Genomic DNA, 22,857 nt, shown 5'->3' with positions numbered 1-22,857 from the left:
GATTATTTGCTTAGTATACAGGTTGACTACGTATGGTGAAAAAATACAACCCTGTCGGATACCTTTCTTAATTTTAAACCATTCAGTGTTCCTATGTTCTGTTCTCTTGGTCCATGTACAGATTCCTCATGAGCACAAGTAAGTGTTCAGGAATACTCATAATTTGCAATGTTGTCCATAGCTTATCATGATCTACACCATCAAAAACCTTTGCGTAGTCAATAAAGCACAGGTATTTTCTTTTTGGTATTCCCTGCTTTCAGCCAAGATCCATCAGACATCAGAAATGATATCTCTAATTCCACATCCTCTTATGAATCCGGTTTGAGCCTCTGGAAGTTCTCTGTAACTGTATGCTTGTAGCCATTTCTGTATTACCTTTAGTAATACAGAGTTAAAACTTTACTCGCATGGGATATCAAAGATATGAATTACCACATTCCACTGAATCACCTCTCTTTGGAATTGGCACAGATATGGATCTCTTCCAATCAATTAGCCAAATTTCTTGGCATAAATGAGTGAGTGCCTCTTCACTTTCTTGAAAGATTTCCATTTTTATTCCTGGTGCCTTGTTCTTTTCCAATTCCTTCAATGCACCATGGACTTCTTCCTTCAGTGTCATTGGCTCTTGATCATATTCTACCCCTTGAAACAGTTGAATATCAACTATTTCCTTTTGGTACAGTGACTCTGTGTATTCCTTCCATCTTCTTTTGATTCAATAATTCACACAGATAATCCTTAAATAACAAAACTCGAGGCTTGAAGTCTTTCTTCAGTTTCCTCAACTTGAGAAATGCTGAGCTTGTTCTTCCCTTTTGGTTTTTTGACTCCAGATCTTTGCACATTTCGTTGTAATATTTGAATTTGTCTTCTCAAGTTGACCTTTGAAATTTTCTATTCAGCTCTTGTACCTCCTCATTTCTTCTATTTGCTTTGGCATCTCTACACTGGAGAGCAAGTTTCAGTGTCTCTTCTGACATCTATTTTGATCTTTTCCTTCTTTCTTGTCTTCTCAATTACTTTTTGCTTTCTTCCTATATGATGTTCTTGATATCATCTCACAACTCTTCTGGTCTTTGGTCTTTAGGGTTAATGTATCAAATCTGTTCTTCAGATGATCCCTAAATTCAGGTGGGATATATTCAAGGTCATATTTTGGCTCTCGTGGACTTGTTTTCATTTTCTTCAGCTTCAGTCAGAATTTGCATATGATCATTTGATGATCTGTTCCACAGTCTGCTCCTGGCCTTGTTTTGGCTTTTCCATCATCTCTTTCCACAGATGTAGTCAATTTGATTTCTGTGTATTCCATCTGGTGAGGTGCATGTGTATAGTTGTCTCTTATTCTGTCTAAGGAAAGTATTTGAAATGAACAAATCATTGTTTTTGCAGAATTCTATCATGCCATCTCCAGAATTATTTCTGTCACCAAGGTCATATTTTCCTACTACTGATCCTTCCTCATTGTTTCCCAACTTTGCATTCCAAGCACCAGTAATGATCAATACATCTTGATTGTATGTTTGATCAATTTCAGATTGAAGAAGTTGGTCGAATTCTTCTATTTCATCCTCACTGGCTTTAAATCAGAGTAGTCTATCTAATTTGACAAGTATCACACAACCACTAGTAATGAATTAGAACTAAAATCCAAAACTTCTGATTTTAAATCCCAATGTAATTACAACTTTTCTTACATTTTCAGAGGTGTTATTCTAAGCATCAATTGTTATTCTGTTTAGTTACACAGTGATGTGCTTGGAAAATAATGAAGTTCCATGCAAATCACTGTTTTGAGATGACACACAGATAAAGTAGTTAATCTGCTTTCAGAAGCTCAGTTTGCAAGATAATTGTGTACCTTTAAATATGAGAATCAAACTCATTACACAGTGATGCTTACATTGTAAAAAGAATGTGGAATCTAAGACAACTTCAAGGGTGGCAAACACTCACTCACTTTGAGGACCATATGCTTACAGAGTGAAAAAGTAGCCAGATCCCCAGCACTATTTACATCAAATCAATCTCTCCCCTCTTCCCCAACATATAGGTGATTTCCTCTAAGAGAAATGATGTATGATGAGATTTCATCATATGTCGAACTGCTATCCGTTCACTAAACATTCAAGATTCCTATTTTTTAAAGTTACCTGCTTTTCGATGTATTGTCTCTCCCTATTATCTGTTATTCTTCTGTAATGAACTTGGTTGCTTCTAGTTGAGCTTAATATTTTGTTTTTTTGAAGGAACTGGAACTTCATAGAGGAACCATAAGACCATGTATATTCAATTACTAGTCTCTAAAAATATTTAATTATCATTGTTTAGGTTCTACCATCAGGATTGAAAAATGGTCACTCCATGTCATGATGTCACATGATGGTTTACGTCACTGGTTAGAGACTGGTTTTTGTGCTTCTTTTGGGATGCAAGTGTTTCTTTTTAATAAATAAATACTCTATTAAGCTATGAGGTATTAAATGTTCAACAACATGTCCTTTGCACAGAAAAAAAAAAGCCCTGGTTTCACGTGATTTCAGATGTAACAGATGTATATAATTGCAGGAGCATAGATAATAGTGAACTTTTTTTTGCCACTCAGGGACCTCATAATAATTAGGAAGGGATAAGGTTGTGGTCTTTATTTTTCCTTTCAGTTTTAATGCTGGTGGTAAAAGTTGTGTGCTGTCAAGCTGGTTCCAACTCACAGTGTCTCTGTACAGGGTTTTCAAGGCTGTGAATCTTCAAAGAACAGAAAGCCTCATCTTTCTCCTGCTGAGTAACTGGTGCAGCCCAATGCATTCCCCTCCAAACCACTAGGGATCTGTTTTGGTTTTAAGAGTTTATTTAATTGTAAGATTACATAATTTAGTTCATATTAATGGTCATATTTAGCAATCAATTGTCAAAAAGTATGAAAATCTAGTATCTCTGTTTCCTTTCTCATTCCTGCTTGTATCCTTACAAACGGTATAGTATCATTTATAATCCTAATTTAAAATATGTAATTACTGCATGGTGCTGGTAGCTAGTGGTTATGTTTTGGGTTGCTAACCTTAAGGTCAGCAGTTTGAAACTACCAGATGTTCCACAGGAGAAAGATGGGGCTTTCTGCACCTGTAAAGATTTATAGCCCCAGAAACCCTATGCAGGGTTACTATGATTCAGAACTGATTCCACGGCACACCACCACCATCACCACTTTAAGATTTTTGTTTCTTACATGTTTTTAAAATGTAGACATGTGCTTTTTCAGATCGATCCATGTTGTTCTATATGCAACTATTCTGTTGCTCTGTGGGTTAACATACTGAACTGCAAGGTCATTTTGAACCAAAAGGTTGCCTGTTCAAGCTCAACAGCCACTCCTTGGAAATCCTATACAGGGTCACTATGAGTCAGAACCAACTCGACGTCACTTAACAACAACAACAGTATTTTTAGCCTGCATCTAGCACACTCACTTATCCATGTTTCTAGCAGAGACACCAGAAACCATGGTAGTGCAATGTTTAAAGGTTCAGTTGCTACCCGAAAGATTAGCTCTTTGAACCCATCAATGACTCCAGGGGAGAAAAGATCCAGTGATCTGCACCTTTAAGAATGATAGCCTAGGAAACCCATGGGACAGTTCTGCTCTGTCTTTTAGGGTTGCTGTGAGTCAGACTTGAATCAAAGGCACAAACAGCAGAAACGCCACATTGTTTTCACATCTGCACAGGACATCAGCAAACTTTCTTATATACCCTTAGGGCATGGGGGAAGATAGAGCTGGCATACACAACAACAACACACATATGCGGGAATAGGATCAGTAGACTTAGCTTTGATGGTGGTGGTGGTTATGTGTGGCATTTATGTTTGTTTGTTTCTGCTTTTTTTGTTTTGTTTTAGTACATATACTCACATTTCTACCTGGCAACAACAAATCAAATCCGAAGTTTGAGCTCTCTTATTCGGGAATCTTGTTTTTCTCATAGCTGCTAACAAGAATCTGAGTTTGCTTTCTTGGTCCAGAAGAGCAGCTTTTCAAGTACAGTAATTTTTTAAAAAAATAATAAAACAGTTAGAAACCTTGAGAATTACATATAATCTATGCAAGTCACATTGAGGTCAAATTAGGAATGGAAAGCTCTTTTATTCTGTTCTCCTTTCCTTTTAAAAAATAGCTTGTTTTTGTTGTTGTTGTTTGTTTGTTTTCATGTAATTCAATTCCGATGTGATGCTGTAGGATAAGCACTTGACTACTAATTGGAAGGTTGGCAGTTCAAATTCACTAGCACCTCCTTGGAAAACCCTACACAGGGTAGCTCTGAGTCAGAACAAACTCAATGGCACTTAACAACAATGATATTAGAATATGAAACACTGGATTGGGTCTAGAAGAGATGACCTTACAAGGAGACTCAGTACCTGTCTATCTGGAAAGACACATACTAATAACTAGAGTATGTTGTTGTTGTAGTTGTTAAGTGCCTTCCTGTCTGTTCCAACTCATAGCGACCCTATACAGGGTTTCTGTGGAGCAACTGGTGAATTGGAACTGCCAACCTTGTGGTTCAAACCAACTTTGCAATCCAGTGCATTATCCCACACTGCCACACACTGTTGGATAAACAATGGACTGGTAACCACAAGGTCAGTAGTTCAAACCTACCAACAGCTCTAGGAAACCTACACAAGGTCACTATGAGTCACAACTGATTTGATGGCATACAACAATAGCAACATAATAGAGAATAGAGTTGAAGAAGCGCCTGTTAGAATGTTTCTCTTCATTCCCTAGCTCAAAAACTCAAGTTCCACAGACACGGAAAAATACAGAGAGGCAGAGACTGAGAGACAGAGAGAGAAATAGAGCCTTCAGTAGGCAGATCCTGACCACCTCTCATATTGAAATAATAGCCTCCCACCTCATGCCTCTGCTTTCTTCTGATAAGGCCTCCACACTCCAAAACACAAATCCTATCACATCACTCTCCAACTCTAAACACTCTGGTTTTAGGAGGGAATCCAATAATCTCACATGACAAGACTTTAATAAATTGTCTAGTAGTTCCAGATCTTTTCCTATGAACTCTGTAATCCAGACAACCAGGACAAATTCGTCGAATTTTCTTGAGATGCCTAATGCCTCTGTCTCTCTGCCTTTGTACATCTCTTTCATCTTTCTGAATTGCGCTCTCATCACCTATTACCCAAACTTTAATTTCTTTAGTAATCTTTCAAGACTAACTTATTTATTAGCTGTTTTGGATATATACAGGCCTCCCTATGCAGAGTTGAACTGTTTCCCTAATGTGTGTTGTTCAGCTTATTGTTACTGCATATGAATGCAATTGATTTGTTGCTATTGTTAAGTACCCTCAAGTCGGTCCGAGCTTCACAATCCAGTGCTTATATGACAGAGCTGCATGTCTATTTTCAACACAAGGCTATGAATACTTCTTGTTGCTATATGCCTTCAAGTTGATTTCAATTCATAACAACACCATGGGACAGTGGAGCAGTCTCATCGGGTTTTATGAGCTGTATATAATAAGTTTTGTTGTTAAGTACCGTCGAGTCTATTCTGACCCATAGCTACCCTGTATAGGATTTCTGAGGAGCAGCTGGTGATCTTGAACCACCCACCTTGCAGTTCAAATGGCATTGCAGTCTGGCACATTAACCACACCAGGACTCCTGTCCATCTCTATAGCTCATAACTGGAGTACTGATGTGGCACTGTGGGTAAATGCACTGGACCACAAGTTCAAACTCACCATCCCCTCCTCAGAAATCCTATGCATGGTAGCTATGAGTTGGAACCTACTCGATGACACTTAACAACAACAAAAACATCAACAGCAGTAACTGGCACAGGTTGTATCAGATTAGGACCTGTTGTTAAAGGCTCTTTAATTTTGTGAGCCTGTTCACATTATGATGACAACTTGTAATCAGTCACATTATGAGTATTTACACCACAGACATTGGAAGACACTAAAATTAGTTATTTTGATTTTTTTTTTTCCGGAGAATCATTTGATACACATTGTTCCCTCACACCACTAGCCATATTTAATGTAAGGAAGTCTGGGTAATAATGTTCTAGGCTTAATAGCTAACTCTAAAACAAACAAACAAAAAACAAAAAGAAAAGAGAAAAAACAACCTATACTCAGAAAGGGAGGCAAAAGTTTTTAATAGATGGATCAACCACTCTCTATTCCCAGCCTCCTCAAGACCACCTAAGAATGCTGGTTTATGAACTCATGGCATAAGGTAAAGTTTATGGCATGAAATATGCTTTTTCCAAAGTAGAAACTCACTGACTTATATGGAAATTCAGCCTCTATACCTTATGTTTCATTAACAGTGTTGGCTAATTTAGTGATTCTCCATCCTTGCTATTATTGCTCATTAGAATTACCTCAGGATGTGTGAGCATCTACCACAGACTAGGCTCTGTGGGAAGCGGACTTTAAGGGGAAGTTGAATCTGCAGGTTATTATTAGAGGTTGTCCTTGGATATGCATCTGTGGAAAGGAGAGTGTAGCAGTAAAGTTGCATGGAAGGCAAAGTCCAGCTCTGAGGGAGGCTCCACACCAAACTTGTCAGATACCATAGGGAGTGCTGTAACTAAAATGATCCTTCAAAGTTGTCCTGCTTTTTACCAAAATGGCTGATGAAAGTTGCCATGGGAAGGGCATGCCCTTGAGCGAGGAAACTCTCAGTAACTGAGTCAGTCACTGAAGGAACTGACAACTGAAGGATGTATGTATACTGACAGCTTTTCTACAACCACTGACAAGAAGTCCTTCCTGAAGGGCACTCTGGTCAGCATATCCCCTTGTCCACGAGAGCCTTTGCCTTCAAAAGATTCTTCTCTATTTGGTCTGAAGAGGAACAGTACATTAGGGTTATGTTTCAGTTTTCTTCATAATTCAAGAGCATAGCCAAACTGGTAATGCTTTAAGAATCAAGCCATATGCTGAGAGGGTGCTATTTTTGTGTTATTTCCCTTGTTTCACTTTCACTGACTCTTACACTATCTACTTTCTTGAAATGAAAGTGTGCCTGGAGCTGAAGACTGTACGCAGCAAGTGGTCAATAAATATTAGTAAGACTGTTAATTAAAATAATTAAAATTCCTTTGAAAGAAATTCTACCCAGAAAAATTGATTTCAAAATGAAATATAATAAAAAATACAATACTGTTTTCATGAAATGAGTTAATAACTTCATGAATTAAGCTCTCTTTGAGTTGATAATCAAATAAGTAACCTATATTCTTTTCTATTAAAGAGGAATTTAGAAGACCTCAGCACTGACTGGAAGACAGTAAACCACTTACTTCAAGAGCTGAGAGCAAAACGACCTGACTTAGCTCCTGGATTGACAACACTTGGAGCCTGTAAGTACATGAATCGCATTCTCTTAGGCTGTAGCCATTAGATCTTTAATATGACCATGAGGTAACTTCTAGGTGAACAAGAAAAGTTATTCTGATTTATTATGCAAAGGTCTCAGGGTAGGTTCACTGGAAACAGTGTCCGATTTGGAGTATTGTCTGACAAAGGAATCGGGAAGCATTATTTGAGAACCAACTAAAAGGAAGAAATGAATGTAGGGGTGGGCAGTGGGAGAGACTGGGATGTGCTGCAGCAAAAGAAGTCTGAGAAGATCTTATAGGAGCCCTAGAGCTGAGATGGGAGTCCCTGGGAGGTACAGTTAAAACTCTTGGGTACTAATTGTGAGGCTGGCAGTTGAAGTCCACCCAGAAGCGCCTTGGAAGAAAGTTTTGAAGATGTATTTCAAAAGAATCAGCCATTGAAAATCCCATGGGCACAGTTCCATTCAGGCATACATAGGATTACGATGAGTTAGGAATGACTCTGAAGCTTCTAGTTTGGGTTTCAAAGCTAGTCTGGCTCTGTGGAATTGCTCTGAATTGATGGATAAAGACCTCACCTTTGTAGTCCTGAGTCACCCTGTCTGCTCCCTGGGAGGTGAGTCAGACCTTGAATGTGTTTTATGGGGCCAAAGGCAAATCCCGAATGAGGAATGTCATCAACAGCTAGTATTCAGCAATACAGGATGGGTCTGTTGGCCTTGATACCCATCAAGGTATATCAGCATAACACACCAGAATACCCGGTAACACTTAATTGCTTAAGAAGTCTATTCCAAGCAATACTGTATGATTTAGACAATATTCTTCAGATATGCCTATAAAATCAGAGAAACCACAAAAATACAAATGGTTCCCCATTAGAAAACAATGTAAGGGACCTTCTTACAATGGACCTTGACAATCACAACCGATTTGGAGTAGAAATGTCTTCATTTAGCTATGTTTTAACTGTGGTTTTCAATGCATATTTTTTTTATTTTACTTTGCTTTTTGTTCATTGGTTGTATAGAAAATGTGCATAGGATCCCATGGCAGTGTTAACACTGGTTTCAGTTTTCTAGGGAATGAAGCTAGTGAACTTTTTTGCAGTATCAGTTCCATAATTAGGCAGAACTGGAAACATCTTGGACATTTTTTCTTGACTACTTTTTTTTTCCCTTTACTACTTTTCGAACATCAAATGATTAAAGTACTAAAGCATGGTGACTTCACGTGCAGTTGATTTTTGAAAACACAGTATACTGAACTAGAAGGATGATAGCCAGAGTAGCACGGTGAGTCAAAAGAAGGCTAAAATATCACGTGGGTTAAAAGAGGCCATACATCTTGGGGGCAGTGCACATCATGTGCCTGATGGGAACTCTGAGCAGTCATCAGGTAGATCTAATGACATTAGAGACTTGAGAAAGATGTGTAAGCATTCCTTTTGCTTCCTTTCTGTTTTTGTCTATCTGGGGCACTGAAATTGCTTTATCAGGGTTTTATTCAGCTAATTATGTCAGGTTTCTGTGTTTTTATGAACTGCGCTTTTAGGTTTCCTCAGCACATATGCATAGTTTGTCCCGATATAATCATCTATTGGTGTTTGTTCTTTATGAGTCTTGGGTATGTTCTGTCCCAGACCCTCCAGTGCTATGAAGTGGTTGGGCTCCAGTGATTTCACACATTTGTTGAACTCTGGATTTATGGATTTAGGCCCCTCCCATTTTATACCGGCGTCCTGGTGTGGCGCTGTGGGCTAATGTGCTGGACAGCCAAGTTGTTTGAACCACAGGGTCGGTGGTTCAAGCTACCAGCCACTCCTTGGAAACCCTATACAGGGTCATTGTGGGTCGGAACTGACTCAACAGCACTTCACAACCACAACATTTTATACTTGGTAGCCAGTTTATGCATGGTAGGTAAGTTAAGTTCCAGTGTTGTTTTCCTGAGCATAATTTATCTGCTTAATAAATGTATATTGAGTAACAACTTTGTATTGTGCTGAACATACAACATAGGCGAAAATAAAGTCCCTGCTTTTGTGAAACAGATACTTTATTTAAATTGAAATCCAATGAATCCAATAAACAAATAAAGAAAAAAATATATACTATCTCAATGGTGATATGTGCCATAGAGTGTAGCTTACAGATTGCCTTCAAATGTGTGCCTGTTAGGAAGGCAGAGTCTCAGACCCCACTTCAGACCTACTGAGCAAGAATCTGCATTTTAATAGGATCTCCAGACGTTTCCTGAGCAACACACTTACAAAGTAATGTGCAATAAAGCAGGTTAAAGAAGGAAAGGGAGTGGAGACGTGGCCTTTATTGTCTATAGTGGGGTTAGGGAGTTTTATAATCAATTTAGAGAACATTTGAAAAGAATGATGAAGGAAGTGAGAGAGTACATCTGCAGAAAAATTTTCCAGTAAGAAATATAAGAGCCAAAGCAGAGACCCTGAGGCAGGAATAACATGAAATATCTATGAGACCAGTGCGACTAGAGCAAAGGTAAGGGGAGAAGTGGTAGAAGCAAGAGACATTCTCCCTATCACATAACCTACTTCTTCCCTCACATGAGTATCTCATCTTCCCCTCCTTCTCCTTGTCCTCCTCCTCCCCGCTCCCCCTATGTTCCTCTTAGTAGGTAGAGTCTGGGAATGTTCTCCACTCCAAGTTTCTCATGAGAAGTGGTGGAGCTGGAAAAAGAACCTGAAAAGAACAGCGAGAAGGGAATTTTCTCAAAAACAAGGGTTTTTCATCCTTTGTAACAGAATGATACTGAACGAAGTCTAAAGTAAAAGAAAATGTTGCAGGTTAAGAATCAGTAGGGGATCAGGTAGATCTAGAGCTGACTTTCTTTGAATAAACCTTTCTTTTTACTTTAACCTGGTGATTTTGCCCTCAGAATTAAATTAAATACTGTTCATATTCTTATCTTTCTGACTTGCAGAAGTAAAAAAGAATATATATATATATATATGCATATATACATATACATATATAGTATAACTGTTTACACTCACATTCAATTGAACTAAAATAAACTTTTAAAAGAAAAGTTTTATTTGTGATGTTGTAATGGTTCTGATATATGATCATTATTTTATGTACCATACCATACTGAATATAATATGTATTTTAGCATAATGTGTTTATTTTCATTATAATCATACTGTTTTGGTACTTGATTTTGCAAATATGTCTATATTCTCAATATAATTGCTAAGTATATACATTTACATTCAATTTTTTTGAAAAAAGGTAAGGGACACAAGCTCAATAGGGAAAATAGCCTGGTTTAGTCCACATGGCTGGGAAGAAACAGCCAAGATTCCACTTCAAGTATGTCAGACTCCAAAGTCTATGTTTTGTTGAATTTTGATTTAATTTTTGCTGTACCTTGCACTATCTCTCTATCCAAGAACCTAATGAAAATTCCAGATAAGGAGGCAGCTAGCAGTAGTTACTGCTTTGTAACTCAGTGTTGGAATAACTGATAATGTAATATGTTTTTGTGTTTTTCACTTAAGGAGTAGAAGACATAGTTTGCTATATTTGAATTTCTTATAAATGAAGAATCCTGAACCTGGAATATCATTAAAATTATCATCTGGTCAAATAAGTAGTCTTATGGGTTTCCTCAAAGAAGTTGATTAGATAGTTGTCTTCCAAATTTCTTGACATAAATGAGTGAATGTGGGCAGTGCTGCATCTGTTTTTTAAAAATATTTGTTTGTATTCCATCAGTTCCCAGATCCTTGTTCTTTATCAGGTCCTTCAGTGTACCTTGTAATTTTCCTTCAGTACTATTGGTTTTTGATCATATACTGCCTCTCAAAATGGTTAAGCAACATCCATTTCTTACTTACACAGTGACTGTGTATTCCTTCCATTTTCTTCTGATTCTTTCTACATCATTCAATATTTAACCCATAGACTCCTTCAGTATTGCAAGTCGAGGTTTTAATTTTTTCTTCAGTTCTTTCTAGCTTGAGCAATGCTGACTGTGTTTTTCCATTTTGGTATTCTAACTCCAGGTGTTTGCACATTTAATTTTAATACTTGAGTTTGTCTTTGCAAGCTGCACTTTAAAATGTTCTGTTCAGCTCATTAACTTCCTCATTTCTTACATTTACCTTAGTCTCACTATGCTGGAGAGAAAGTTTCAGAGTCACTGTTGACAATCATCTTGGTCTATCCTTTCTTTTTTTCCTATTTATGACTTTTGGCTTTCCTCATGTATGACACTCTTAATAACATCCCACAACACTTCTGATCTTCATATATTAGGGTCTAATGCATCAAATCTGTTCTTGAGATGGTCTCTAAACTCAGGTGGGATGTGTTGAAGATTCACCACTTGTCCATCAGTTTGTAGTATTGTGGTGGCTTGCCTGATGCTGAGATTCTGCAAATTATGCCATGGATGTTTGAAAGTCCAGCAGGGGCACCCAAAGTAGATAGGTTTCACCTAAGCTTCCAGACAAAGACAGCCTAAAAATAAGGAGAGACCAACTACTTTCAAATATTTAATCACTGAAAACCTTCTGACTAGCAGTGGAACACTGTCAGCACCAGAATATTGAATATTGAAACATGATGAAAAGCACCAGAATATTATCAGATATACAGCAAGAAGATGAGCCCATAAGGTTTTTTTTAGGTTTTTTTTTTTTTTTTTTTTTTATGATTTATTGTGAATTCTGTGATAGTTTACATGGGAGAACATTAGTTTTACATGCATTCTATCATATATCGTTTCATTGCCATGGTTACAATCCCCTTCATGCCTCATCAACTAACCAAAGAGTATACACTTACAAGGCTTCCCCCCAGTCGTCAGCACACAGCCCCTCTCCCTTTCTGGGTCTAGAGTTCCCAGCCACTCTGCTCCATCTTTCCACATCATCATCTCTGCCTCCATCTCTGGCATCACTGCTTCTCTGGGTAGAGTTCCACTCTCCGTTCTTCTACCTTGATGGTCCCAGGAACCTCCGCTCCTAGACTACAAAGTCAATCACTCCCCTCCTTTTGCTACACAATATCCACCTTTACATTTCCAACCCTCACAATCATTCCTGATTTTAATTATTCACTATTGTATATAACAAGAGACCTATCCACATCTCTTTTCATCAGCCCCAAACAGACAGTTGGATACTACTCAGTGATGATTCTACCTTCCTCTGTGCCCTCTGGATATAGGCTCCCTCTTGAAAGCTTGTAAGCCAGTCACCTCTTGCCTTTGTAGTGCCCCCATTTTGGGTAGCCAATGTCCAAGTTGCCCATCCCTGTCTACTCTGTGTATGGAGGGAGTGGGAATGATCCTTGCTGTAAAGATTTGTTCCCTCTTTTGAGCTACTGCCTTCATAGGTGTGAGCCCCTAAAGTTTTAAGGCACTCAAAATATGATTACAGCAGTCGACCATGATGATGAGAATGGATTAAAACCTTCAGGATCTACATTTGATGATGAGGCACAACTCAAAATGAAGAGAAACACCTGTAAACATCCATTAATAATCAGAGCATTGAATATATGATGTATGAATCTAAGAAAATGAGAAATTGTAAAAATTAAAACGATAAACATAAACAACAATATCCTAAGCATTAGTGAGCTGAAATGAACTACTATTGGCCACTTTGAATCTGGCAATCACATGGTTTTCTGTGCCTGATATGACAAATTGAAGAGGAATGCTGTTGCACTCATCATCAAAAAGAATATATAAAGATCTGTCTTAAAGTCTAATGCTGTCTGTGATAGAATCATATCCATATTCCTACAAGGAAGATCAATTAATACCACTATTATGCAAATTTATGCACCAACCACTAAATCCAGTGAGATGAAATTGGAGAATTCTACCAACTTCTTCATTCTGAAGTTGATCTAACATGCAATCATGATGTGTTGATACTTACTGACGACTGGAACACAAAGGATGGAAACAAAGAGGAAGGATAAATATTTGGAAAATATGTCCTTGGTGATAGAAACAAAGCTGGAGATCACATGATAGAATTTTGGAAGACCAATGACTTCTTCATTGCAAACACCTTTTTTAAACAACATACAAGATGACTATACACATGGAACACACTAAATGGAATACACAGAAATCAAATTGACTTCATCTGTAGAAAGAAATGATGGAAAAGCTCTATATAATCAGCCAAAAGAAGGCCAGAGGCAGACTATGGAACAGATCATCAAATGTTCAGACTGAAGCTGAAGAAAATTGAAACAAGTGCATGAGAGCCAAAATATGGACATACATATCCCACCTGAATTTAGAGATCATCTCAAGAACAGGTTTGATGGTTTAGACACTAATCACTGAAGACCAGAAGGGTTGTGGGATGACATCAAGAACTTCATACAGAAAGAAAGCAAAAAGGTCATTAAAAAGACAAGAAAAAGAAGGGAAAGACCAAAATTGATGTCAGAAGAGACTTGAAAATGTATTCCCTAGAATAGAGTTGGTATAAAACAAAGGAAGAAATGAGGTGGTAGAAGTCCTGAACAGAAGGATTCAAAGGTCAGCTCAAGAAGACAAAGGCAAATATTATGAAAAAAATGTACAAAGACCTGGAGTTAGAAAACCAAAAGGGAAGAACACGCTCAGCATTTCTTAAGGTGAGGGAACTGAAGAAAGAATCAAACCATGACTTGCAATATTGAAGGATTCTATGGGGAAAATACTGAATGATGCAGAAACCATCAAAAGAAGATGGAAAGAATACAAGAGTCACTGTACCGAAAAGAAGTGTTTTATGTTCAACCATTTCAACAGGTAGCATATAATCAAGAGCCAATAATACTGAAGGAAGAAGCCCAAGGTGCATTAAAGGCATTGGCAAAAGACAACGCACCGGGAATTGATGGACAACAAATTGAAATCTTTCAACAAACTTATGATGCTGATGTACTGGAGGTATTCACTCATCTATGCCAAGAAATTTGGAAAACAACTTCCTAGCTAACTGACTAGAAGAGATCATTCCAAAGAGCAGTGCCCATTCCAAAGAGAAGTGACCCAACTAAAGAAATCATCAAATAATATCATTACTATTGCATGGAAGGCAATCTGCTAAAGATAATACAAAAAATGGCTGCAACCATACATTGACAGAGAACTTCCAGAAGTTCAAGCTGGATTCAGAAGAGTATGTGGAATAAGGGATACCATTGCTGACATCATGTGCATCTTGGATGAAAGCAGAGTATACCAGAAAGATGTTTACCTGTGCTTTATTGACTCTGAAAATGCTTTTGAATGTGTGTATCAAAACATTATGGACAACATTACAGAGAATGAGTGTTTTGGGACACTTAATTGTGCTGATGAGGAAACTATACATGGAAGAAGAGGCAGTTGTTCTAACAGAACAAGGGAACACTGAATGGTTTAAAATTAGGAAAGGTGTGTGACAGGGTTGCATTCTTTCACCATATTTATTCAACTTGTATGCTGAGCAAACAATCTGAGAAGCTGGATTATATGAAGAAAAATGTGGCATCTAGATCGGAGGAAGACGCATTAACAACCTGTGATATGCAGATGATACAACCTACTTTGCGGAAAGCCAAGAGGACTTAAAATACTGATGAAAATTAAAGATCACAGCCTTCGGTATGGGTTATATCTCAATGTAAATAAAACAAAAACCCTCACCACTGGACCAGTAAACAACATCCATATGAATGCAGAAAAGATTGAATTTGTTGAAGACTTCATTTTGTTCAGTTCAACCATGAACACTCATAGAAAAAGAGCAGTCAAGAAATCAAATGATGTATTGCATTAGGCAAATCTGTTGCACACAACCTCTTTAAAGTATTGAAGACTAATGATGCCAATTTGATGACTAAGGTACACCTGATCCAAACCATGGTATTTTCAATAACCTCATATCCATGTGAAAGATGAACAGTGAATAAGGAAGACTGTAGACGACTTAATGCATTTCAGTTATGGTTTTGGAGGAGAATATTAAAAGTACATGGACTGCCAAAAGAATAAACCAATCTGTGTTGGAAGAAGTGCAGTCAGAGTGCTCCTATGAGGCCAGGATGGCCAGACTTCATCTCTTATACTTCGAACATATTATCAGGAGGCACCAGTCCCCGGAGAAGGTAGCATGTTTGGTAAAGTGGAGGTTTGGAGAAAAAGAGGAAGTCCTCTAACGAGCTGGATTAGCACTGTGGTTGTAGCAATGAGCTCAGGTGTAGCAATGATTGTGAGGTTGGTACAAAACCAGACAGTGTTTCATTCTGTTGTGCATAGGGTCACTGTAAGTTGGTGCCAACTTGATGGCACTTAGCAACAACAATGTCCAAGGTATTCGTAAGATTTTCAGTGCGTAAACATTCAAAAATAGTCTGCCTCTTTTTCTTCCTAGTCTGTTAAATCTGAAACCTGCCCACCATGGGTAACCCTGCTGGTGTTTAAATTAAGAGTGGCATAGCTTCCAGCATCACAGCAACGCACAAGCCACCACAGTACAGCAAACTGACAGACGAGATTCAAATTGTCAAAGACTTCATTCTTCTTGGATCCACCATCAACACTCCTAGAAGGAGCACTGAATCTGCTCCACAAGACATCTTTAAAGTGTTGAAGAGCAAAGATTTCTGTTTGAGGACTAATGTTCACCTGACTCAAGCCATGGTATTTTCAATAGCGTCATATGCATGTGAACGTGAATAAGAAGACCATAGAAGAGTTGATGGATTTATTGGAGTTATAGTGTTGGAGAAGAATATTTCAATTACCTTGGACCAGTCCCTGGAGATGAACATCATGCTTGATAAAGTGGAGGGTTATCAAAAAAGAGGGAGACCCCCAACAACATGGATTGGCACAGTGGCGGCACTAAGGGACTGAAGTGTATTAACAATTCTTAAGGTGGTGCAGGATAAGACGGTGTTTCATTCTGTTGTACATACGGTTTCTGTGGATCAGAAATGACTCGATGGCACCTAATAAAAAGAGCAATGCACTTACATAAGAACAAACAAATCTGTGTTGGAAGAAGTACAGCCAGAATGTTCCTTAGAAGGAAGCAATGATGTTGAAACTTTGTCTTTCATGTTTCAGACATGTTATCAGGCTGGTTCAATCCCTGACCCAAAGCTGGACACCATGCTAGGTAAAATGGAGGGTCAGCACAAAAGAGGCAGACCCTCAAACAGATAAATTGGCACAGTGGCAGCAGCAGTGGGTGCAAGCATAATAATTGTGAGGATGGCCCAGGACCAGGCAGTGGGTTTTTTTTTTTTTTCTCCTATGCGTTGAAAGTAACTCAGCAGCACCTAATAATAAAAGCGTGTTCAAGATCATATGTTGGCTATCATGGACTTATTTTAATTTTTTTCAGCTTCAGCCTAGATTTACATATGAGCAATTGATGGTCTGTTCCACAGTCTGACCGTGGCTTCATTTGGGCCGATGATATTGAGCTTTTCCCACAGATGTAGGCAGTTTATTTCTGTGTTTTCCATCTGGTGAGATCCATGTGTATAACCAGTTATCTTTTATGTTGTTTAAAACAGGTATTTGGAATAAGGAAGTCATTTATCTTACAAAATTCTATCAAACAATCTCCAGTATCATTTCTACCACCAAGATCATATTTTCCAACTACTGATATTTCCTCTTTTTTTCCAACCTTCACATTCCAATCACCAGTATTTATCAATATATCTTGATGGCATGTTTGGTCATTTTCACACTGAAAAAGTTGGTAGAATTCTTCAATTTTATCATTACTGGTATTACTGCTTGGTGTGTAATTTTGCATAATAATGGCATTAACTGATCTTCCTTGTAGCAAATAGATATTATCCTATCAAAAACAGCATTGTACTTTTAGATAGATCTTGAAAAGTTCTTTTTGAAGATCAATGTTATGCCATTCTTCTTCAATTTTTCATTTCCGTGTAGTAGACCATATGACTGTCAGATTCAAAATGGTCAATACCTGTCCATTTTAGATCACTATTGCCTAGAATATCAATGTTTATGCTTTCCATTTCATTTTCGACAACTTACAATATTCCTAGATCCATACTTGGTACATTCCATGTACAGTTCATTACTGGATGTTTGCGGCTGTATCTTCTTATTTTGAGATGTGCCCCATCAGCAAATAAAGGTCCCAAAAGCTGTATTCCATTCACATCTTCACAGTCAACTCTCCTTTGAAGAGACAGCCCTTCCCCAGTTGTATTTTGAGTGCCTTCTAACCTGAGGGGCTCATCTTCCGGCACTATGTCTGGAGCTACATTTGGTGCTATTCATAATATTTTCATCTTTTGACACTCTATCTGACAATGCTCTGCTGCTATTCATAAGGTTTTCAGTGGCTAAACATTCAGAATTAGTTCACCTCTCCTTCTTTCTAGTCTGTCTTAGTATGAAAGCTCAGTTGAAGCCTGTCCACTTTAAATAGTAGCTACCGTGCTACTATTTAAAATACCGACTTGATGGCACCTAACAACAACAATAACAATCTTTACAGGAGCAGAACTCCTCATCTTTCTCCTGCAGAACAGCTGGTTGTTTCGAACTGCTGACCTTAAGGTTTGCAGCCTGATTCGTAACCACTACGCTACCAGAGGGCCCCCAAAACTATTTCCCCTTACTGTATATTGCATTTAAAGCTCCAGGATTGTCCCGGCAAAACATTTTTTGTTGTTGTAGTTTTTATTGTGGCTTTTCTGTGCTCCCACCAAAGAGACTTTCCTGAGTGAGTCCCTTTTGCTTCAAAGTGGAAGTCTCTGGCTTATGGTATCTTGATTTTTCACAAGACTCCTCGTCTTCCAGTAGGTTATACTAGGCTTCATTTGATCTTGATTTTTCACAAGACTCCTCGTCTTCCAGTAGGTTATACTAGGCTTCATTTGATGGTGTTCTCAGGGAAATGTTCCAAAAGGATTAGAGTGGAAGTTGCATTGAGTTGGTTTCCACCTCATGAGCACTCCATACAGAACAAAACAAAATGTTGCCCAGTCCTACACTATCCCCATGATCACTTGAGCATCAGACCACTGAGATTCATAGAGGTTTTATTGTTTAATGTTTTAGAAAATGGAAAACTAGGCCTTTTTTCCTGGTCTATATTGATCTTTAAGTTCTACTGTACCTTATTCCGCATCATAGCAATGTGTAAATCTCCACTGGTGGTTGTATATGAAGTACATTGTCCAGGAATTGAACCTGAGGCCCCACATTTGTTGTTGTTAGGTACCATTGAGTTGACTCTGACTCATAGCAACGTTATGCAAAACAGAACAAAGCACTGTCTGGCCATGCTCACAATTGTTGTTATACTTGAGACTATTGCTACGGCCACTGTGTGAATTTATCTAATTGGGAGACTTCTTCATTTTCACAAAACTTTACCAAGCATGATGTCCTTGTCCAGGTACTAATCCCTTCCAAAGTATGCTTCTAAGGAGCATTCTGGCTGCACTTCTTCCAACACAGATTTGTTTGTTCTTCTGACAGTCCATGGTACTTTTGATATTCTTTTTCAACTTTATAATTCAAGTACATCAACTTTTCTATGGTCTTCCTTATTCATTGTCCAACTTTCACACTCATATTAGGCTATTTAAAATGCCATGACTTGTATAAGGAGTACCTTAGTCCTCAAACTGAAATATTTGCTCTTAAACACTTAAAAGAGGTCTTGTGAAGCAGATTTGTCTAATGCAATATGTCATTTGATTTCTTGACTGCTGGTTCCTTTAAAGTTGATAGAGGATCCAACCAAAATTAAGTCTTTGATAACTTCAGTCTTTTCTCCATTTACCACGATGTTTGTTATATATTGGTACAGTGGATCTCCCACATGTTTGGTATTAATTCCACCACTAAACCACCACTGCCCTCGTATGGAGAATGTTGTTGTTGTTGTTATGTGCCGTATGGAGAATAGCCATGTTTATATGAAGTTCTCCTGGAGATTCTCAAAAACTCTTAGGTAGACAGAACTTTGCATGTATCCAAAGTACTGCATGGGCAGATGGAGACAAAAAGCCAGCAAATCTGGTTGCAAATGTCAAAGACAATCCTTTCTTATCCACCAGCTGCCAGGCTTAGGAACATTCACATTTCTCGATACCAGATTTAACATTTTTTAACAAAATCCCATATAGAACATACTTAATGATATGGCTCAAAATCAGGATATTTGATTCTTTCAAATATTTCAGGGTAATACTGTGAAATGTATGACCATTATATACAAACATATGTGAAGTACCAGTTAATAGGAGTTTCTAGTTAATTAAACACTGGTGAAACTATCTCTCCCTGTAATTAATTTTGGAGAGAGCAAGTCTCCAGTGTAATTAAGAAAGTATTGCATTAGAGGTCAAGAAGCCGAAATTCTAATATCAGTTCTGCTACTGCTAGATAAGAAATCAGCACACTCTGTATAGGGTCATATATTAAATATCTTCAAATGTTGTGGGTTATGCAGTCAATTCAGTCCTTGGATCATGAAAACAGCTGTAGATAATCCATGAATGAAGGGGTGCAGCTGTGTTCCAATAACACTTTATTTACAAAAATAGGGAAGGGAAGTTGGTCAGGATTTGGCTGTAAGTGTCAAACATATTCCCTTGGCACTCCTTATTTTTGTAAAACCAAAGACTTCTAACTGCAGGTACATGGAGATTTCTCTGGCCATGGGCAAAGTTAGGCCATCTGTAGGGCAGGCTGGAAGTGAAGGGGAGGAAACATTCCTGGAACAACTTTCAAGTCAATGAACAGAAGTTGTTCAAAAATATCCCACCTCTTAGGCAGAACAACTTTGAGGCATAAGGCAGTGGTTTGAGCCCCAAAGACCCACAGTGATTATATAGCAGGCGAATATTGGTTTGTTATTGTTGTTGAGTGCTACTGATTTGGTTCTGACTCTTAGCAACTGTATATAGGTTTTCCAATGAGTTGCTTGTAGGTTTGAACTGCTAACCTTATGGTTCACAGTCCAGTGCTGATCCTACAGCACCACACCAGGAGTGATTTGCGCATCTTGTATAGCTTTTCTTCTCATTCCTGTCTTATTTCCCTCCTCCTCTAAACACAGTTCCATAATATATAAACCAGTAATTAGTTGCTATGGAGTCAAGTCTGACTCATAGAGACCCCATTTTAATACTCTTGGCTATTAGCTGAAAGGTTAAAGGTTCTAGTCCATCCAGAAAGACTTCTGAAAAATCAGTCACTGAAAACCCTATGGAACACAATTCTACTCTGACATACATGGGTTGCCATTCCTGGGATCATTTCCCAATTAAATTATTTGTCCTTGGATTCGTGTCTCAGGGTGTATTTCTGGATGAAGCGAAGTTTGAACAGGTTTGTTGTGATTCCCACTTTACAGCTAAGAAGATCAATGATCAGAAATGTTAATTAATTTCTCCAGGGTTACAGAGCTATTCAATGGAGAGCTTGTACTCAATGATAGGTCTCCACAATACCAACCTTTATGCTATTACTCAGATACCATATTGAGGCAGAAATGTAATTATCTGTATTTGAAAGTTTAGAGGTATTTTTAATGACATATCAAATACTCATACCTCAAGTTGCTTATATACTATTATTTGAATTTCATTCCTTTCTCTAGTGTCAAATAAAGTATTTCAATTTCATTTCAATAAGACTTTAAATAGCTAGACAATTTGATAAAAGCATGAGTTTAATTGGAGTTTAAATTCACAGACTGCTATTTATTTGTTTTAAATTGTGAGAAAAAAATTGATAGTGAAAATGGCCTTCACTGATCTACAGTGATCATGAAAGAAGGAAGGAAAGAAACTGGGGATTTGTTCTTACTTTCTTACTACCTTCTTAGGTCTTCCTTCTTTTCAGACAGGATGAATACCACTCATACTCTCCTGTTTCAGCTATGCTTCTCGTGGTCCATTCTATTTCAACTAAACCAGTAGGATACTCAGCATCAGTATCCACCCATCCACTGCCATCAAAGAGCTTCCAACTCATAGTGACCCTATATAACCAAGTGGAATTGTGCTAGAGAGTTTCCAGGACTGTAAATCCTTATGGGGGCAGACAGTCTCGTCTTTCTTCCATGGAGAGGCTAGTGGATTTGAATGGCTGTCCTTGAGATTGGAAGACCAATGCTTAACTCACTGTGTTCCAAGGACTTCTGCATCAACATCAGAAGGGCCAAATCTTCCTCTCCCTAATTAACAGACACTTTCATTGCTGAAAACTCCTAGGACATGGCTTGGCCTTGATTAGTTGTATAGTTACAACCTCTAAACCTTGAAACTTTGCCTAATGTCTAATACCATAAGGGTAAGATTCTGTAAAGAAAAAAAAAAAAATGTGAAGCTACCTAATCAATTCTAATTGCAGGTTCAGAAATCAATTTTACACAGCTTCCACCCCAAAGATAGTGCACTACAGAGACCTTTCGACTCTTGGAATCAAATATTAAAATAAAATCATATTTATATTAGTGAGGTATCCGAGTGCTTGTAATTTAATGGGGCATGTCATTTGTACAAAGGTGACAGCAACAAACTGATTGAGGATGCCATCCTATTGCTCACTTTGACCAGAAAGAAGTCTTTTAATGAAAGTAGTGTGTGTCCCTGACCCAAAGTCAGTTTCTTTAACAGTGTCCTCTGGTTAACAGGGAAGGCTCACCAGTGCTGTTATTGTTAACGTCTAAGAAAGTGATAGATTGTCAGTCCTTGAGTATTTAGATGTTAACTATGTATTTTGTGATGATTAAGTTCCTTTTCTTCTCCCGGTCTTAAACTTTTGGCAGTTTTATTACTAAGTTACCATCTCTGGTTTGGGCTGTCCTTTGGGGTCTGAACTAGCAAAGGAAGAGAAACTCTAATCCATCATTCTAATGATTGTTGGAAGCCTTCCTAGAAGTTTCTCTATGTGTGTGTTTGTATGCATTCAGGTGCAGGTTTATAGAGATGGAAGAGGCAAACATCAGTGGTTGAATAAACTGTTCTGATCATTATGATCATTAGAGTTATCCAATTATCCATATCTTACATTTTAACAGAAATAAAGTGTTGATTACAGTAAAACTGCCTTAACCTTCGTATATACACCTCTCCAAAAAATTGAACTTTTACTTGAAGATGTTGAATTTTTGCCAAAATGTGATTGTTGTTGTTGTTAGGTGCAATCAAGTCGGTACCAACCCATAGCGACCTTAGGCAAAGCAGAACGAACCACTGCCCGATCCTGGACCAACCTCACTACTATTGCCACGCTTGAGTCCATCAGTGCTGCCACTTGCCCAATCCATCGCATTGGGGGGGGGTCTTCCTCTTTTTCTCTGACCCGCCACCTTATCAAACATGATATCCTTCTCCAGCGACTGCTCCCTCCTTATAATATGTCCAAAGTATGAGAGACGAAGTTTGGCCAGCTTGGCCTCCAAGGAGCAC

The 22,857-nt window shown here is 38.1% G+C and overlaps 1 protein-coding gene across 4 annotated transcripts in view; it reads left to right on the top strand.

Annotated features, from left to right (window-relative positions):
• Positions 1–22,857, top strand: part of LOC102838260 (dystrophin-like) — a 3,237,302-nt gene that overhangs the window by 2,202,377 nt on the left and 1,012,068 nt on the right. For all 4 annotated transcript variants that reach the window (XM_006870143.1, XM_006870144.1, XM_006870145.1 and 1 more), the window contains one exon: positions 7,300–7,408. In XM_006870143.1, coding sequence (XP_006870205.1) covers positions 7,300–7,408 — 109 coding nt within the window. The remainder of the gene's footprint in view (positions 1–7,299; positions 7,409–22,857) is intronic.

This window comes from Chrysochloris asiatica, unplaced genomic scaffold (assembly GCF_000296735.1).
Source record: "Chrysochloris asiatica unplaced genomic scaffold, ChrAsi1.0 scaffold00139, whole genome shotgun sequence".
NCBI lineage: Eukaryota > Metazoa > Chordata > Mammalia > Afrosoricida > Chrysochloridae > Chrysochloris > Chrysochloris asiatica.
The sequence above is the reverse complement of the archived record's forward strand: the minus strand, read 5'-3'. Positions and strand labels throughout refer to the sequence as shown.